Source organism: Bos javanicus, chromosome 7, assembly GCF_032452875.1.
Source record: "Bos javanicus breed banteng chromosome 7, ARS-OSU_banteng_1.0, whole genome shotgun sequence".
Taxonomy (NCBI): domain Eukaryota; kingdom Metazoa; phylum Chordata; class Mammalia; order Artiodactyla; family Bovidae; genus Bos; species Bos javanicus.
The window spans coordinates 68,764,379-68,783,872 of NC_083874.1; the positions used below are offsets into that span (position 1 = coordinate 68,764,379).

At 46.6% G+C, this 19,494-nt stretch overlaps 1 protein-coding gene across 7 annotated transcripts in view; it reads right to left on the reverse strand.

The window, feature by feature from the left end:
• The window catches only part of ADAM19 (ADAM metallopeptidase domain 19), a 91,894-nt gene that overhangs the window by 42,665 nt on the left and 29,735 nt on the right, over positions 1–19,494 (reverse strand). For 3 of the 7 annotated variants that reach the window (XM_061424175.1, XM_061424177.1, XM_061424180.1), the window contains 2 exons: positions 14,246–14,324; positions 8,771–8,847 (listed from right to left, as the gene is read on the reverse strand). In XM_061424175.1, the coding sequence (XP_061280159.1) occupies positions 8,771–8,847; positions 14,246–14,324 (156 nt within the window). Of the gene's footprint in view, positions 1–8,770; positions 8,848–14,245; positions 14,325–14,791; positions 15,743–16,457; positions 17,573–17,603; positions 18,281–18,303; positions 19,034–19,494 lie in introns of those variants that run through there. The other 4 variants (XM_061424181.1, XM_061424182.1, XM_061424178.1 and 1 more) reach the window with 4 other exon arrangements.

Below are 19,494 nucleotides of genomic sequence, written 5' to 3' on the forward strand. Positions count from 1 at the left end.
CTTCCATCCCCACCCTGGACCCCTCCAGATCCCCGCCCAGGTTTTGCCCTTTGGGAAGAGCCTGCGAGGCTCTCGAGAGACAGTGCCAGGTCCTAGTCAGCAGCAGCCCTTCCTGGAATCCATCCCTGGTTGACCTCGTTCTAGTGCCAGGGAGCCTGACGACTTTCCGGCTGCCTCGCCCAGGCTGACACAGCAATCCCGAGCCAGCCCCCAGCGGGACACCTAAGGTGCTCCCTGAGCAGCTGGGGGTGGGGATGGAGCAAAGACCAAGGGTCACATCCGCTCCTGGGTCCAGACGGGAAAGGGCAGAGGGCAGAGCTGCTGTGGGCATCCTGTTCCCAAGCTATCTGCTCATCTCGGCTGACCAAGGCCCCTCCCGACCCCTGAGTTTCCCCCAAAGGCTGCAAACATTGGAAGCAAAGGGCCTGACCACAAACCAGGTGACGGCTTTGTCTGCATTCTGCTGTGGCTATGGAAATAACTCAGTGGGTGGAAAGTCCCGGTGTAGCTGACAGGGCATCGCCTGAACAAGCCTCTAAGCCAAATAGGACAGAGACCACACAGGATTCTGGTGCAGAGTGAGCAGCAATCGTGGCTATAAATCATTGAGTCTGCTATCGACCATGCACTGTGCTAAGTGTTTTACTATTCATACAAACTTCTATGATTCTTACAAATATTATCCTCATTTTACAAATGAGAAAACTACGGCTCAGAGAGGTTAATTAACTGACCAAAGTCACACAGACCAGAAGAACCTAAGCAGCCTGGTTCTATGTCCTGGGATCTTAACCATGACCTCACACTGCCTCTGTCACACCAGCCCTGTAGAGTGGCTATCAGTGACAAAAATCAGCAACTCTCCTCTGAGGTGTGATAGGCCATCACCCAACTCGCTTGTCTGAAGTAAGACACCAGCTGGGAGAGGCATTGTCTACTTTTCCTTTTTAGACACCATTTTGGGGAGAGTTAATTATGTGCCAGGCTTCCCAGAGTAGAGAGTCTGGAGTAAAGAGTCCCCCTGCCAATGCAGGCGCTGCAGATTCGATTACCGGATTGGGAAGATACCCTCAAGAAGGAAATGGCTACCCACTCCAGTATTCTTGCCTGGAGAATTTCATGGACAGAGGAGCCAGGAAGGCTCTACAGTCCATGGGGTCACAAAGAGTCAGACACAAAGGAGTGACTTAGCACACAATTATATGCCAAGGGCTCTGCGTACAATTGTTCTTATTTCATTCCCACATTAATGCTATAAAGCACCATCATGGCTCCCATTTTATAGATAAGGAAACTGAGCCTCAGGGAGATTAATTAACAAACTCTCATGGGCATAGTGTGGCCAAAAATTTAAGGTCTGGCAGAGTCTAGACCCTACGCCCTTAACCTCTGTGCTATCTGCCTCTACCAGTGAGTTCCAAACCTATGAGTCAGAGATAACAGGATAACAGCTCCCAGAGCTATCCATTAGAATATTCTACAGAATGTATTTAAAATGTCTATGTCCTAGAGACTGTCACACAGAGTGAAATAAGTCAGAAAGAGAAAAACAAATATTGTATATTACCACATATATGTGGAATCTAGAAAAAATGGTACAGATGACCCTATTTGCAAAGCAGAAATAGAGACACAGACATAGAGAACAAACATATGGACACCACGAGGGGAAAGGGGACAATGGGATAAATTGGGAGACTGGGATTGACACACAATTATATACAATATATAAAACAGGGATCTAATGAGAACCTACTGTGCAGCACGGGGGGGAGTGCGAGCGGGGGAGGCCTGTGTCCAGGCCCAGTCTAGGAAATGCAGATTCTGCAGTCTGAGAATCTGCACTGTGAGCAAGCCCCAAGCAATCCCCTGCACGGTCACACTCAGCAGCTCTGACTTGGAGCCCAGGCTCTGGAGGGGCCCGTCTTTTCACAGAGCTCCAGGCAATCCTATTCCAGGGAGTGGGCAGATTACCACTGGAGAAACACAAGCTCAGAGTGACCCTGAGGGTCCTTGAGCAATAGGACTCTATGGCTGCTCTCTGCCCCTCCTTCATGCGGTCCCCCATAACTTGCCTATGTCACAGCTGCCATCCCCCTACTCCCTAGGGTGGAGAAGAGGCAGGCAGGGGCCCCAGCATGTCACAGGGAAGCCAGCTTTGAGAGTGGGGGGACCTGTGAGAACCTAGTTCCCAGGGGCCTCCCGTCTCACCTCCCCCAGGCCCTGCTAACTGTCCTTCCCTGAGCACTCCCCAGTCATTTCTCCTCCTAAACATCTCTGTTGATCTAATTTGTGAAATGTAAGCACTGGCAGAGCTTCGCCTGGGGGTGGGGGTGGGGACTCTGGAGGGGGACCCAGGAGGCCAGGTGGCCAGGACCTCACACGCAATTCTCCACTCTGCTCTGCATCCTATTCCTCATTGTTGAGAGCTTAATACAAATCAAATTGTACAGAGGAAGCCTGGCAGGGCAGGTCAGGCAGGCAGTGGATTTAACTCCTGAATGACTGCTGGGCTCACCCAAATGCATCCTTCCAGGACCTAGGTTTGAGAACAGCTTCTTGGGAATTAGTCCATTCAGAGCTAAACCTAAAGGGGACGCAGCCTACAAGGCCACATCCAGAGCTTCCTTAAGAGGTAAGCACTCCATCACCCTTCTTTCCTTCCCTCAAAATGTACGTGCAAGTGAGAAGGAGGGAGTTTCAAAGGCAGCACTGAGGGGAGCCAAGAAGGCACGTGGGTGATGTGATCCCTCCGGGATGGGGGTGGCAAGGCACAAGCGGAGAGCCTGGGCTCGGAGAGGGGACATACCTGGTTCAACGTCTGGCTCTGCTGTGTGCTAGCTGTGGGGCATGGCACTCAACAAGACTGCCCTCTCACAAGGCTGCTATGAAAACTGAAGTCATAGGCAGTGCTTACTAACCATTAGGGTAATATTTTAAAAGGACAGCTAACAGTCATTGGGCATGTATTACACACCGGACTGGTACAAGGCATCTTATCAGTCGCCATTCAACACATGTGTGCCGTGTGCACCTAATGTGTGCCAGGAACAGTTTTAGGCACTGGGGATGCAGCAGGCTTATAAGAAAAAAAAAAAAAAAATGCCTGCTCTCAAGGAGGCTGCACTCATCATCTAGTGTAAACCCACCGATGACGTCACTACTGTTGTTCCCATTTTATAGATGAGAAAACTAATGCGAGAGATCTGAAGCAAGGCATCAGGCTTTAAAGCAAGAACTGCCTGACTCCAGAATCCACACCTGGCACAACCTGCTGCCACCCTGTGAGGGTTTACTCGGTGCCTGACACACAGGTGGCCGCCTTATGGCCAGGTGGGCAGGAAGGCCGGGTGGGCAAAGGGGCAGACAGGCACAGACTGGCTTCTGTCCCAGGCGACCCGCCTCCCAAAACTCTGCCTACTCTCCCTGTGGCGCAGAACTTCCGACACTGAAGGATCCTTTTCATGGTCTGGTCTACCCTCCTTTCTCAGACAAGAGGAACAAAAACCCAGAGACACAGGAACGTGCCCAAGGGCCCTGACGCCACCCTCAGCCCCCCACCCAGGACCCACTCCTGCACCATGGGCACCATCTAGAGGGCTGAGTGAGGCTCATAGGAGGCAACAGCCTGGCCAATGTAAAGCCAGAAGGAAATGAAATCCAGCAGGGAGAGAAACACTCAACAGATCACACAGCCGAGAGGTGTGAGGCGAGATCTGAAACTCAGATCTCTTGATTCTGAACTGTGAGCTCCTTCTAAGCCATCACACACACGTTCACACACATCCTCCTGTGCTCACTCTCAGCTTCGTACCCTCCCCCACAGAGTCTGAGTCCAGGGAGCTGGGGTAAGGTACAAGCACAGTGAGTGTGGGCCCCAGAGCACGGAGGACACATCTGCTATAATCTGAGCGATGCATCAAGCAGATGACCACAGATGATCTACTGTGTCTCTGAGAAACTTTACATGTAATTAAACCTGCCAGGCATTAGTACATAAGATACTATGCAACTCTTAAAAGAATGAGTTTGATCTATGTGTGTCTAAAACATAATGTTAAATTGAGGGGGGGAAAACTGACAGAATGGTATGTACAGGGTAATCTCATTTGGATTAAAGAAATCATATATCTCACGATTTAGAGAAGGCAATGGCACCCCACTCCAGTACTCTTGCCTGGAAAATCCCATGGATGGAGGAGCCTGGTAGGCTGCAGTCCATGAGGTCACTAAGAGTCAGACACGACTGAGCGACTTCACTTTCACTTTTCACTTTCCTGCATTGGAGAAGGAAATGGCAACACACTCCAGTGTTCTTGCCTGGAGAATCCCAGGGACGGGTGAGCCTGGCAGGAGGCCGTCTATGGGGTCACACAGAGTCAGACACGACTGAAGGGACTTAGCATACACGATTATGTATTTCAATTATGTATACCAGTCCAACTCTTGCCTGGAGAATCCCATGGATGGAGGAGCCTGGGGGGCTACAGTCCATGGGGTCGCAAAGAGTCGGACACGACTAAGCAACTGCACTTTGCACTACACTATACCCCTCCAACAGTGATTACAGATGGGAAATGAGGTTGACTGAAAGGGCAGGACAGGATAAAGAATTTTCACTTTGTTTAGTTTTACGCTCTTTGTGTTAACTGAATGTTTAACACACCCATTAGCTATATAATGATCATTTTTAATGAGTATTTTCTTGACAAATAGACTGATCATTCAGGTTAAAAAAATGTTTTTACTGCAATCAATACCTCTCCTGCTGACAGACAGACAGTGAGCGGGGTAAGCTGGGGACACACACGTGGGCACACACACAAGCACACACAGTGTCTACCACATCCCACAGGTTCAGCCAAGGACATCTCAGCCCAGTAATGCCTGGATTTCCTCACAAATAATCACTGCTCCTAACATTTCTACTTTGTGTGAATCTGCAAAGCATTTGTGCACACAAGATGCTTTGCAGGACATTTAGAAGATGAGTCCTTCATAGAAGACAGGCGTGGGGACTGTGAATACTATGCTGTTATCAGTCACTAAGTCATGTCTGACTCTTTGCAATTCCATGGATTGTAGCCCACCAGGCTCCTCTGTCCACGGAATTCTCTAGGCAAGAATACTAGAGTGGGTTGCCATGCCCTTCTCCAGTGGATACTAAACATCCCTAAGAAATGATGTGCCACATCTTTTCTTTGGTGTAGTTTGTAAGTATCCACAGCTGCCACTCAAATCTCAAAGGGGTCAGTGGCCTAAACAAGATTACAAAGCATTATATATCACATATCCATGTTCCTTTTTGGAAGGAGTATTTCTAAAAGGAAACACAAGCAAGTGGTTAATAATGACTACCTCTGGGGAGAGGGATTCAGGAAACAGGAAGAGACCTTTTCCACTGTACATTCTTGTATTATTTGAATTTATTTTTACTATGATCCTGTATTACTTCTTCAGTTAAATTAGACTAAAGAACTGCTTGGGGGAGAAGAGGGGACCCAGCAACAGCCTAGGAACTCAGCTGAATTCCTCTGGATTTGGATCATCACCCTGAGGATCCTACTTGGTATAAATCCTACCTACTTTCTCCAAATCACAAAGTGCTTGTTTCCAGGAGAGAAGCACAATTGCTATGGAGATTTTCCATTGCAGCATCCCTTTATGAGCCTTGGTTGGGGGACAACGTGAGGGCTACATGGGTTTGAAGCCTGCTGCTGCTGCAGCTGCTCCTTCTCCAGAGTCTGAATTGAGCCATCTGGCTTGCGTTTCCAGCTCTTAAATCAGTCAGGCCCACAGACACCCTTGGTTTCTGAATGTGTATAGCGAGAAGGCTGGGAAAATAAGGTGGGTGGACCCCACCAGAGGTAAGCGTGCAAAACAGAAACACATGGATGGCTCACTCGGTTCTCCCCTGTCAGCACGGCTGTGGGAGTGATTTATAAGAGTCTGGGCCAAGTTCCCACTGCTGCAGACCAAGAGGACAGAGGAAGAGGCAGAGAGAAGTGAGTCGCACCTGCATGTTCCCTTTCGTCCTCCTTGGGACAGACGTTGTTTACTTGCAGGCTGCAGGTGGCGGTGGCTGGGCCTGTAAACACCACTGGGAGTTGGCTGGGCTCAATCAGGTCACTTGAACAGGGGATTTGGGGCCACTGTTATGGCCTCCCAGCCAAAGCTTGTTTCCTGCCTAATTCCCTCCGGCCAACTCAGCCTGAAGCCTTACAGAAGAGACATGGCTTGATTTATAAACAAACACGTGGGATCAGCAGCATGATGGGCCTCACATTGGCATGTAAGCCTGGGTTAGTCTCAGAATGGCTTCACTGTGGCAAGATGATAATAATCCTGTCTTCATGCTTTAGCACTTAGCATTCTCCACCATGCCTATCATCCATGCCCACTTTACAGACAAGAGACTGAGGGCTCAGGAAATTACTTTTATATGCCTGCCTTCCCTCCACCTGTGTAGGGCACTGGCAGAGAACAGACAGCCGATATTAACTTGCTGAATGAAAGGAGTAATTAGTGTCCATCGATGGATGAACAGATAAAAAAAAGCTGTGGTATATATATTCAATGCAATATTACTCAGCCATAAAAAAGAACAAAATAATGCTATTTGCAGCAACAAGGATGGACCTACAGACTGCCATAATGAGTGAAGTAAGTCAAAGATAAATATTATGATATCACTTACATAAGGAATTGAAAAAAAAAGTGGTACAAATGAACTCATTTACAAAACAGAAACAGAGTCCCAGATGCAGAAAACAAACTTATGGTTACCAATGGGGAAAAGTGGGGGAAGGGATAAATTGAGAGATTGGGATTGACATATATGCACTACTGTATTTAAAATAGATGACTAATAAGTACCTACTGCACAGCACAGGGAACTCTACTCAATACTCCCTAGTAATCTATATCGGAAAAGAAACTAAAAGAGAGTGGATATGTGGATATGTAAAACTGATTCACTTTACTGTGTAGCAGAAACTAACCCAAAACACTGTAAATCAACTATGCTCCAATAAAAATTAATTTAAAAAAAGAAACAATTATTGAATCAATCAAGAGAGAGGAAGGGTACACGTAGAAACACCTCCTTTGGGCTCATGAGAGCGAACATGTATAAATCTTCCCAATGATGCCTTTAGTAACATCACATTGACAGCTTTGAATTGGTCATGGTGGGAATATTTTTATCACTATATTGGCAAATGCTAAAAATAAGGGCTTTTCTTCTGTTTTTGTTTTCACAGAGCTAGTGTACCAACACACTGGGTACAGGTACTACATAGTATAGGCAATTAAAACTGAGGCAATTAGTATAGACAATTAGGTTTTTCAAATCATCATCCCTTTTCCAAAAGGAAGGGAGGGTGGGAAGAGTATAAATGAATGATATTACTTCAATAGACATATAAATCCTACTATATGCAAAGCACCAGGGTAGGCTGGAGGAGAGAAACAGATATTGAGACAGAATTCATATTCTCAAGGGACACACATGCTCAGGTATAAACCATAACTTGCACACGAGTCATCTGGGGATCCTGGTAAAATACAGGTTATGATCCAGTAGGTCTGGGTGGGACTTGAGATACTGCATTTGAACAAGCTCCTAGGTGATGTTGATGATGCACCTCTGTGGGCCTCACCTAAGAAGCAAGGGTCTGGGAGGTGACCAAGTGCCCGTATGTACGGGCCAGTTAGCTTTCTATTAGCACAATCTATGCTATTGTGCTATCTTAATGTGCAATCCTCACAACATGACAGAGGTCTATTTCCCTTACCCACATTTTACAAGTGACCCAGCTGGTCAACAGCTATTGGCTCAAAGCCCGGTTGTCTGGCTCAGAGAATGAAGTCAACTCTCTTTCCAACATGCCACCTAGATGGAACTTTTCACCTCATTTCCTGTCCTGAAGATTATCCTTGCTCCTCCGTTCTCTTTCTGCTCTTTTCACTAGCTGTCCATTTCCCTTTCTACTGCTTATAAGCACTTCTACTGGAGAAGAGCAAAGGAGAAGTGGAAATAAATGCTCAAACTCATCAATTTCAAGTGTATGAACCATTTCCTTTATGTCCTGTACTTTGGTGCTTTGACATCTGGGGCCTTGCCCCTGCCCCCAGGGTTAGCCAATTCCCTGAGACAGAATTCACCAGTGAGCACAGCGTGCTGTTCCAATGGGGATCTCATTCTCTGGGCCACCACCCCCTTGCCTGTTCACCCCAGGGCCAGGTACCAGGCACCTAGCGACAGCCCCATGCCCCAGATCCCATTGAAACTATTCAAACTAGCCAGTCCTAAGCTGCTTACCCCACCTTGCCTGTTCCTTCCCATAAAAACCATAATAAAGACTCTTGCCCATATTCCCTTCTCCCCCTCTGCCTCCTGAGTGACCCTCGGGCCCCCCACCAAGCATGGCACACCCCAACCTCTTGGGATCTTGAGTACAACCATCTTTCTAATGGCAGCTGTCTCCTACTCTGTTGGCTTCTCCATACCCAAATAATAATAAAACCTCAAGTTCCTCAGGAAAGAGTATGCTCAATCCCAGTGAATTTGTGGGTTATTTTTATCATCATCATGAAGGATTATCATTTCCCTTATCCCTCCCGAGCTCAGCCTTTCTCAGAGCTGGCTTGCACACATTCTCTATGGACAGCTTCTCAAAGTCCCTGCTCAAAGCCAGCCCCACTTGTCCTAAACACTCCATTCTCGGGGAGAGAGCCAGGTGCCCCTCGCACTGTTAGGGCCTCTTACCTCATTCCCCGGCAGGTGCTGAGCATGACACTGGACTGCTCCGCCTTCCTCACTGTCCCGTGGTAAAAGCAGTGATCCTAGCAGGGAGAGAGCAGCAGTCAGACCACAGGACACTGACAAGTCAGCCATGCTGGCATCCTGAGACAGTCAGGAATGACTGTACACCTACCTTAGGTGTACATAACCTTAGATCTGTAAAGAGCTTTCCCAGCCACTGTTTTATTTGATCCTCATGATATTCCTGGGAGGAGGGACAGGGCAGATGCCATCATCCCCACTGAATCGATGAAGAAGCCAAGGCTCAGAGAAGCAAAGGGATTTGCTGAAAGTCTCTCTGCTGGTTGAAGAAGCCAGGATTTCAGATCTCTTTCTATAACATGATGCTGGTCACAGGAAACACTGGCTTCCGAAAAGCTTGCCTCACCACTAGAGTCACCTCTGTGACCACCCCCCGTGAGAGCTGAACTGTGTTCCCACCAAACTTCACGTCTACCCACTCTGCATTTCCAGTGCAGGGGGTACAGATTTGATCCTTATCAGGGAACTAAGATCCCACGGGCCATGTGGTACAGACAAAAAAAAATCCACATCTACTCAAAACCTCAGAATGTGACGTTACTTGGAACAGAGTCTTTGCAGATGTAATTAAATCAAGATGAGGCAATACTGGACTAGAAGCCTTACAAAAAGAAAAAAGGACACTGATACACACACACCAAGAAGAAGGCCATTTGAAGGCAGAGGCAGAGGTTAGAGTCATGAAACTAGAAGCCAGTGGGTGCCAAGGACGGCCAGGAGCCACTAGAAGCTGCAAAAGCCTACGAAGGATCCCTCCCTAGAGACTACAGTGAGAGCATGGCCTTGGTTTTGAACTTCTAGCCTTCAGAGACATGAAAGAAGGTTTAATTGTCTTAAACCTCCAAGTTTACAGTACTTTGCTCAGCGGCCCTACGAAACTGATCTCTCACGCATCTTCCCTGCCTCCCTTGAATCCCCTGCACACCTGGACCAGACCCGATTTTGCACCTGTGTCCATGGACACTTGCAGGTCTGCTGCTGTGCTCTCACCAGGGCATATGTCATGGCCATCTGGTCTTCCCAATCCAGCTGGATTCCTCCTGGCTACACACTGCGATGTGCCGGGCCTGGGGCTAGGCCCTCCCTAAGACACAACAGTGAGTGGAGTCCAGACTTCGCCGGACTTAGCGTCTTGTGAGAGCCAGTCGTAGTTTAAAAGTCATACAAAGATACAAATCATAAAAAATGGCTTGAAATAAAGTTTGAGGTGTCAGCAGAATGTTTGATAAGTAGGGTAGCCAGAGTATTTATGAGGCAAAGCAGGACTCTGCTGAGAGTGATAAAGCGCTAAACCAGATAGACAGACACAAACCAGGGCTGTCCTCAGCAGACCTATGGGTGATAACAAGGGACACATTCCTATAAACTTCGTCCCAAATAGGTCAAAAGAGATAAGTTGGAGCAAAGAGAAAAAAGGTAAAATCCCCAGAGCACAGTCTGGTTCTAAGGTCTTAAAAAGGATGTAAACTATGCAGTTGCAGATACGGAAGCCTTATCTTTCCCCACCAATGTCCTGTGAGCAGGGCCAATCAGGAATGTCCGGCATTCACCCACATAACAACAGTCTGAGTGAGCCATCACCAGGACCACACTTGACTGCGGTTGTTCCCTGGTCCCCAGCAGGCAGGCATGTGAACCAGGAGACAGCTAAGTAAGCCATTTGTCTACATTCTCCAGTTCCAGTACCACCCAGCTCTAGGTGTGACTGCAGTGTAACATGCTTTAAATATATAAAGGGTCTTCACACACATCACCGTGTGGCATAATAATGCCTGCCATTTACTGTTATTAACAACAAGAGCTAACATCTACCCAGCTACTGCTCTTGGATAAACAACTTACATAGATTTTTTTTTCCTCCTTTAATTCTGATCATAGTATTATGAGGTAGATACTCTTATTCTCACTCTCAACTAAAGTTGGAGAGGTTTCAAGTCATTCACAGGGCCACAGTGCAAAGTGGAGATGCAAACCCCAGCAGCCTGATTTCAGGCTCCATGCTCAGCCTATCTTAGCAAAAGCAGACCCAGCAAAGTACATGGGCTTAATTTGTCAAAGCTCTATTATTGGGACTTCCCTGGAGATCCAGTGGCTAAGACTCCATACTCCCAAGGCAGGGGGGGGCCGGGGTTCAATATCTGGTCAGGGAACTAGATCCCACATGCTGCAACTAAGAGTTTCCATGTTGTAACTAAGACCCAGCACAGTCAAATAAATATTAAAAAAAGAAAAAAAAAGCTCTATTATCTTCCAACACTGACCCAAACTGAGGTGTTAGTCTAAGCCTTGCTGCTCACTGACAGCAAGCAAAAAGGCATGCTCCTTTTTCCCATCTCCTCTCAATTTCCTCATCTGTAAAATGTAGTGTTGGAAGAGATGCTTATAAATTCCCATAAAAATCAGTGATTCATCTTACCCTTCCATATCCCTGAGAGTCATATCTTAGCATATCCAATTTGCAGATGAGGAAACTCAACATTAACAAGGCTGAAAGGGTTTTTCAGGTCACACAGCTGGTTAAAGCCAAGACTAAAACCCTGGCTTCAGACCCCAAACTCTGCAACTTGTTCTAGTGGAACACACCATTCCCCCAGTGACCTGACCTAGATCAGGGCTGGAACCCACGGGCCTGGCAATGAGCAAGATCAGGTTCCCAGAACTCCCACTACCCCCAGCCAAGTTTTGCAGGAGAGTGTGGTCTACAACACTTGGGTCAGCTGAAGCTAAGTGGTTTATTCCATTCCCATTTCTCTTTGAGTCTTCAGCTCCCAAATAAGAATACTGACTGGTAGCCCCCGGGACTGGGTGGGGGCTTTGCAAGAGCCCAGGAGGAGGGGATGTACTGAACAAGAAAACAGAGTCACCCCTACTTTAGCTGGGATGCACTCTGGTCAACGAGACCTTTGGGAAGGAGGGGCTGTCTGGGAGGGAGGGGAAGTTCTCTCACTGCCCTCTGTCAAAGGCCCTCACAACATCTCTGCCCAATCCAGAGAGCACAAAGAACAAGCACATGAACACAAGAGCCATGAAGTCATCGCATTCCTTCTCAGTTTCTCGGCCTGAGGGGGCCACCCTGAGGGGGCTTTCGTAGCAGGAAGCATGAGCTCATGGCAAACTCATGCACTGAGACCCATTCTTCCGCTCTGGGTACAGAAGTGCAAGAGCCCAACTCAGCGGAGGGTGCTTTGTGAGGTCATAATGGCGAGGGGCTTCTGAGGCTTGTCCGTCCCCTCCCATCTCGCTGGAGACAGAGAACCGAAGTCTGAAGGGAGGAAGAAGTTTCAACCAGGGGCCATGAAAAAGGTGTAGAGCCACAGCTGGCCAGTTCTCCCAGAGATGAAAGGACACGGGCTACTTTGCTGCAGGCACTGGCCACTCCCTCCCCATCCAGGAAGGTCTCAGTGAAGAAGGCAGCACTGATCCTGACATCCAAAGATCCAACATAGCCCCGCAGTACCTACTTACTTCAGACCTCACAGACCCCACCGAAGCATAACTGTCCTGGGTCCCTCTCCTCACTCAAGGGTGATCTGATCGACTCATCTGTGCTGTTAACAACTGACAGTGGCTATCATTGTTTTCTAGGCTATTCTAAAGACTGGCAGGACTATTTTAAAGACAGAGTCCTGTGGGAATCTCGGGTTCCACAGGAAGCTGTTGGAGGGGCACTGAGGCACTGTGCTGCCTACACAGCACACCTCCCAGGTCTGCACCCATGAAAGCCCATGATGCCCGATCCCAGAGGCAAAAGACACTGCCCCTCCTGCCTGCATCCATCTTCTCTTCTCCTTCACCCCTGCTCTTTGGCATAGAGTTTGAGAGTGCTAAGTCGCTACAGTCGTGTCTGACTCTTTGTGACCTTATGGACTGTAGCCTGCCAGGCTCCTCTATCGATTCTCCAGGCAAGAATAGAGTCTGAGAAGGATCACTCAAATCTAGAATTTCTCAACTTGGGCACCACTGACATTTGAGACAGGATAACTGCTGTGGAGGGATGCCTGTGCACTGGAGGGTAACTGGCACACCCCTGGCCCCTACCCACCAGACAGTAGCCGTCACCTCCCAGTCATGACAATCCAAACTATCTCCACACACTGCCAAGCCTCCCATCCTTTGTTGGCTAAAATGGTCAAAGAAACAAATAGAACATTTTAGTTTATTTGCACCTGATTAAAACTGGTATAAATCATCATGAAGCATATTTTCCTTGCTTTATTATGTTAGTTACCAACATATTCAACAAAGGTTTTTAAGAAATGACTTAAACCAAAATCACTCCTAATTGAGAACCACTACTCTTATCCGAGTCAGACACGACTGAGCAACTGACTGAACTGAACTGACTCTAATCCTACAAATTCTAACAGGTCCCCTCTAGGAAAAGCTAGCAAATCATGAAATGTGTGTGATTCACGAGCTTAAATGTCCACCGGTGACCAAATGGCATGATGAAGCAAACTAAAAGACTAAAACTGAAAGACCAGCTTTTAAATGACAAATTTTTGTGCAAGGGACTTCCCTGGTGGCCCAGTGGTTAAGAATTCGTCTTTCAATGCAGGGGCTGTGGGTTCGATCCCTGGTCCGGGACCTAAGATCCTACCTGTTGTTGCTATTTAGTTGCTAAGTCATGTCCCCCTCTTCTGCAAGACCATGGACTGCAGCCCACCAGGTTCCTCTGTCCATGGGAACTCCCAGGCAAGAATACTGGTGTGGGCTGCCATTTCCTCCTCCAGGGGATCTTTCCAGACCAGGGATCAAACCCTTGTCTCCTGCATTGCAGGTGGAATCTTTACTGCTGGGCCATCAGGGAAGCCTAAGATCCTGCATGACGGGCGGCAACTAAACCCACGCACCACAACTAGAGAGCCCGAACACTGCTACTAAGACCCAACGCAGCTAAAAATAAATGAATTTAAAAAAATTTTTTTTCCTTAAATTTCTGTACTAACACCCAGATTCAACTTTGAGGGAGAAAAATAGCCAATATGAAAATAGCAGCAAAATAAGAAAATCTTCACATCCTAAACTCACACTGACAAAGCAGATCACAAAACTTTACCTACCCATATGAAAAAGCAACTAACACCTGACTGGGAAATCATTTCTTTTACTTATATTTTTGTTAGGAAGTGGGTAATACAGTGATTTGTATCAATTTTAATCAGATGCAATAAGCTTAAAATATGGTTTATTTCACCTTTTTAGCCAGCAAAGCGTTATAAATCCATGAAACAACAAATTCATATGTCGTTTTTCCTGCTCATTCCCTGGATCTCAATCAGGGAATCAGTTCCTTAAGAGGAGGCATTGTCTCCACTGAGCTTCTCTCCTGGCTTCCTAGGGGTGGGGTTGGGACAGGGAAGCTGCCTGGGAGATAAAGTGTTGATCTGAACTTACCTCGGATTTCAGGGTGGTGGTTTGAGCATCGCCACTTGGAGTATAACACGTTTCTGTGTAGGCTGGAGCAAAAAGGTGCCTGAATAGAATAAAAAAAGACATTTGTCTCCTTAGAAGATAGACTTTACCCTCCTGTGAACAGTAGCCAGAGATTCTAACTGAACCTGGTAGAACCACCCCCAAGCATCTCCATGCAGAAGGAATAGGGCAGCGTTATGGAAGGGCTTAAGGAATAAAAAGATAAACAGAATGAAGTTTGTTATGAATTTTGTGTTCACTGGGATCATCAGTTAATTCAGCCACAACCAGATGCTGCTGACCACCAAAGCAGTGATATTAGATCCTGATTTGTTCTGGGTCCTGGGAAGATCACGTGCAAACACACTCACAGAATTTCCCAGGGTCTATGGACCCTACTGTATACCTCAATTGATTATTTTCCCAGCACATCCACTAACTTTTGGTATCAGCACACCAACCATTCTTTAAGGGAATCCCTCCTCCCTGTTGCAGGTTTTGTTAAGACTGACAATCAAGGAATCTTACCTAGCCTTGGCCCATTGTGCAAGCCAAGCCAATGGAGTAATGCTGCAAGAACGTAACAGATGGGAGCTATTTATCTGCTCCTTGTTCCTGCTACAAGGTTTCTGGAAGTTTCCTTTGCCCATCTTTTATGAGACCTAATGGTTCAGATTTCCTGTGACCTGGTACTATGTGTTGCCTTTTCAATATTTCTTTTTTTTTTCCTTTCTAAAACTGGATGTTGGTTTCTCTCCTGTTACAGACCTCTAGAAGCTGAGGTTAAGAATCCCTCGCCCAAGGCAAGGTGACCCCCGAATAACGCTTTAGAATTTCTCTGAAAGTTAAAAGAGAACTAAAAATGCCAAATGGATTCTTCAACTAGTTCAGCCACATTAAAAGCAGAATGAATCTAAAGAAAATCGAGGTCAGGAAGCAAAATGGTTTTTAATGGAAGGCATCATTAAAAATTGGAGTCTAACAAAAAAGAATTAAGTGGATCTATATCTTTTACTATGGAAAGATGTTTAAAATGGAGTCAGATAAAGAAAAATTTCAGGAAAGTATGTACTTTTAAAATCCCTTTAAATGAAAAACTAATAGCAGTATACCCTAGGGCATGCATTGACAATAGCTGGAGGAGGACATGCCTATCGGTAGTGGTAGTGATCTCAGGGGATTACAGAAGATGTTCACAATGTAAGCTGTATATTTCTGAAAAACTGGTTGATTTAAAAAAATAATTATCATGTGTTTATTTTGAAAATGGAAAATCTAATTTGAAACTGCCTTTTAAAAAAGAAAAAAATACAAGCTGATGCCAGCACAGAAAGCCAAAGGAATCCTCAGGGACCACCCTGGTTTTGTAAGAGGTGACATTTCCCACAAGACAGGGTCACTGAAGAGGGTTTCTAGGGTCATTCCAGAGTCACTTCCAGCTCTAAGTTCTGGGACTCCAGACTCTCAGATTCCCCTCCGCCCCCAGAGCACAGTCAGAAGGCAAATGCCACAAAGATCTTCTCCTGCACAATATCAGGCCCTTCAACATCCAGCCTTGAACAAAAAGAAAAGAAACCCAACAGGGAGATGTAAAAACAAAGCAAAGCAGAAAACCTAGTTTGTGTAGAGAAACTCCAATTTACATGGCAAGTTTGGGTCAGTAGCTAAATCGCCAGATTCTTTCTTCCTCTTTCTCCTTAACATCTAACCAGCCAAGGATCTAAGGGAAGAGTCACTCATTTGTCTGAAGGAGATAAACTCTAAGCCCCAGGAGGACACAGGCCAAGCTGTTTGCTCACCGGTATATACCGATGCTTAACATTTACTCAAAGGAAGGATGTGTTAACTAATTACTGAATGAATGAATGAGTGAGTGAAGGAGGTAGTCACTGAGCATGCTAAGAGCTTAGGGCATGGTGTGGAATCTGAGAGACTAAGCTTCAGCCCCTGCTCTGACATTTACTATCTCTATAGCCAGGAGGGAGTTACTTTACCTCTCTGAACCTCTGTTTCCTCTTCTGCAAAAACCCTTCTGCTCAACAGACTTGTCATCAGAGTAAAATGACATAATGCATGAAAAGAACTTAAAATCAGGCCTGGCTCAGAGTGGAGCTCAGGAAACGTTAGTGATTATCACAATTGCTTTCAACAGGGATTGTGATGGGAAGAACTGAGAAAAACTGGCGGAATTTACCTATTTCCTTCCAACTCCCCCCAGCCATTAACTCCCCAGTGTATCACTTGAAAGAGGCGAGAAAACAATGAGCTCATTCCTGCAGCTCATTTCTGTGGTCTACTTCACAGACTGCATAATGGACGGCCAGTCAGGAGTTCAGAATCTAATGGTTCATTCCGGGTGCCAGACGTGAATGTTCCCACAGTAAGTGCACTCCTGGAAACACATCCTCAGCCTCTTCTACATCTTGGGAGTTGAGGGGTGGGGTGGAATGTTCATCTAGTAACACCAGGATGATCCAAAAAAGAGAGCAATCCAGACAACCTCAGAGGAGTCCAAATTCTTGTCGGTTTTCAGCCACATGTCCTCAGAACGGTGAGCATCTTTCTACACCTCCTTGTTCTGAGGTTCTGCCTCTGTCACTCAGAGCCTCAGCATTGAGAGAGACCTCAAGAATCATTAAGCCAAACTGGCTAGACTATGTGTTCCTTGAGAGCAGGGAGCACACGGCTGCCTTGTTCAAGGCTTCTCCTCAGCTCCTAGCACCAGGCAGGTTTATTCTGTGAAAAAGTGGATGAATGGATAAATGAACAAACAAATGAATCCTTTACCTTGTATAGAAATCTGCCAAATAGCCATCCTGCACTGAACATCTCCAGACCACCCACTCCATTCCTGACCACATACAGTAGTTAGAGAAAGTTGTTACATTGAACCAAAAGCTACCTTTCTCTGTAATCTGTACCTACTGGCCTCATTCTGTCTTCTGAGTCTACACGAAACAATTCTTCCACCTAACTGCCCTTTTCAGGATCAACAGCATCAGCATCACCTAGGAACTAGTTTAAAATGCAGATTGTTAAAAAAAAAAAAAAACAATGCAGATTGCCTGGCCTCATCCCAGATGGCCTGAAGATCACAGAAACTGATACTGGAGCCCAGTCATCTGTTGTAATAACTCTTTGAATGATTCTCATGCAGAACCACTACCCTAGACCGCAAGTTTGCAACATATTTTTAAGGCAGGCAAACTTCAGAAATATCCACCTGTCTCATCCATCGCACCCTGTATCTTTCTGAGCTAAAGAAACCCCAAAAAGTTGCCATCAAAATAGCTCATGTGTATTTATTTAAGTATGAAATCATTTCACCTTCACAACATACCTCTGAGGACACTGCGACCTCAAGACCTGTAACTTGTCCAAGCTGTCACAGCACAGCGTCAGAGGCAGGTTTCAAAGCCAAGTCTGTTCGACCAGACCACTTTTTAAGCAGCTGTCTTCTCTGTCTCTATTAGAAGTGATAGCTGAGTGATAGTTGCTCAGTCGTGCCTGACTCTTTGCAACCCCATGGACTGTAGCCTGCCAGGCTCCTCTGTCTATAGAATTCTCCAGGCAAGATTACTGGAGTGGGTTGCCATTTCCTTCTCCAAGGGAGGAAAAAGCATATTAGAAAGCAGAAGCATAAAATGAAAACATTGTCAGCAGTAGTCCAAGGAACAATTTCATGGTGATGACAGCAGTTTTGAGAACATGTGATGCCACAAAAAGGAGGCTCCTGGCTCTTAGATGTGAGAATATATGCAGAGAAGAGAAAAGGGGTAGCAAAGCACAGGGCAAGATAAAGAGGATGGACATGTAAGGACTTCAGCGCTATTTCCGTTGCTTTTTTTCTCAATAATCCTTTCCCCAAATCGGGTTGCAATATTAGCCAGGAAGGTCATCCTTCCTTCTAGAAGCAAAAGGAAGGGTCATGTTTCATCACTACCATCTGTGCAATTGTACTGATTCATAAAACCCTGCTTTTAAATGCTCCCCAATGCCCCCAAGCTAGGCCCATCTATGCCCCCATGCCCAGGTGGTACCTTGGCACTGCTCTAAGCACCAAAGACGATCCCCTCAGAGACGGGGCCGCAGAGCCCCTGAGCAGCCCAGCTCAGCCCAGCCATTTCTTCTCCAACCACATCTTGTTCTCATCTCCTCTCTGACAAGGGGCTGGCTCAGCAGATCTGCAGGAAGCCGTCTCTCACCACTGGAGTGTAATAGGTTTTTCAGGAAACGAGTTGTGAGTGATGTGCGTCCAGGAAGAGAGAAGGACTGTCCAAGATTTCCCACCCCGCCCCCTCCTTTTTCTGGCTTTGATGGAAAAGCAGTTTCTGAAGAAGTGCCTCCCACCCCTGCCTTCGGGGCTCACAAGCCCATTGGCAGGCAGAGATTACACACCATCCCAAGGCTCACTACAGTGCTCACTTTGGGAGGAACCCTGGCTGCCCTGGCCCCAAAGTCCTCAAGCAATCTCCTGACTCTTTGCATCTTCTGAAACCCAACTGGGAAAATAAACTGTCCTCCAACTACTGGACATAAAATGTAAGGTCACTCTTCAGAGAAGGACAACAGAATTGCACATGGTGGCCTGGAAACTGTACACTCGACCAGACCCCAAACACGCTGCAGTTGCAACAGCCCTGACTCACCTTTTCCAAGGCTCACAGCCCTCAAATCCAGAACTGTCCCTTTAATGATTATATGTTATTGTTTAGTCGCTAAGCTGTGTAGACTCTTTGCGACCCTGTGGACTGCAGCCCGCCAGGCTCCTCTGTCCATGGGATTCTCCCAGCAAGAATACTGGAGGGAGTAGCCTTCTCCAGGGGATCTTCCCCACCAAGGGATCAAACTCTCACATCGCCTGCTTGGCAGGCAGATTCTTTACCACTGAGCCACCAGGGAAGCCCTTAAAGGCTATGGACTTGTCAGACCAATTTCAAATGCTTCTTCGAAACTTCTAAGAAACTTCTTCTTAGAAACTTAGAGAACTAAGTTTCTCTAAAACTCCTTCTGGGGAAAGAGAAGTGACAGGACTAAAACAAATTTGCAAAACATCTTCCTGAGTTCAATCCCCCTACCTTGCTACCATAGATAAGCAAATTAGTGAAGATAAAGTGATAACAATTTCCAAACTACCTTGAAAAACAAGCTACCCAGACAAGCTCAGCATAACAAATATTAGTCTGCTCATCCCAGTGGCTGTTTTTACTGACACCTCCTTCTCCCAGGTC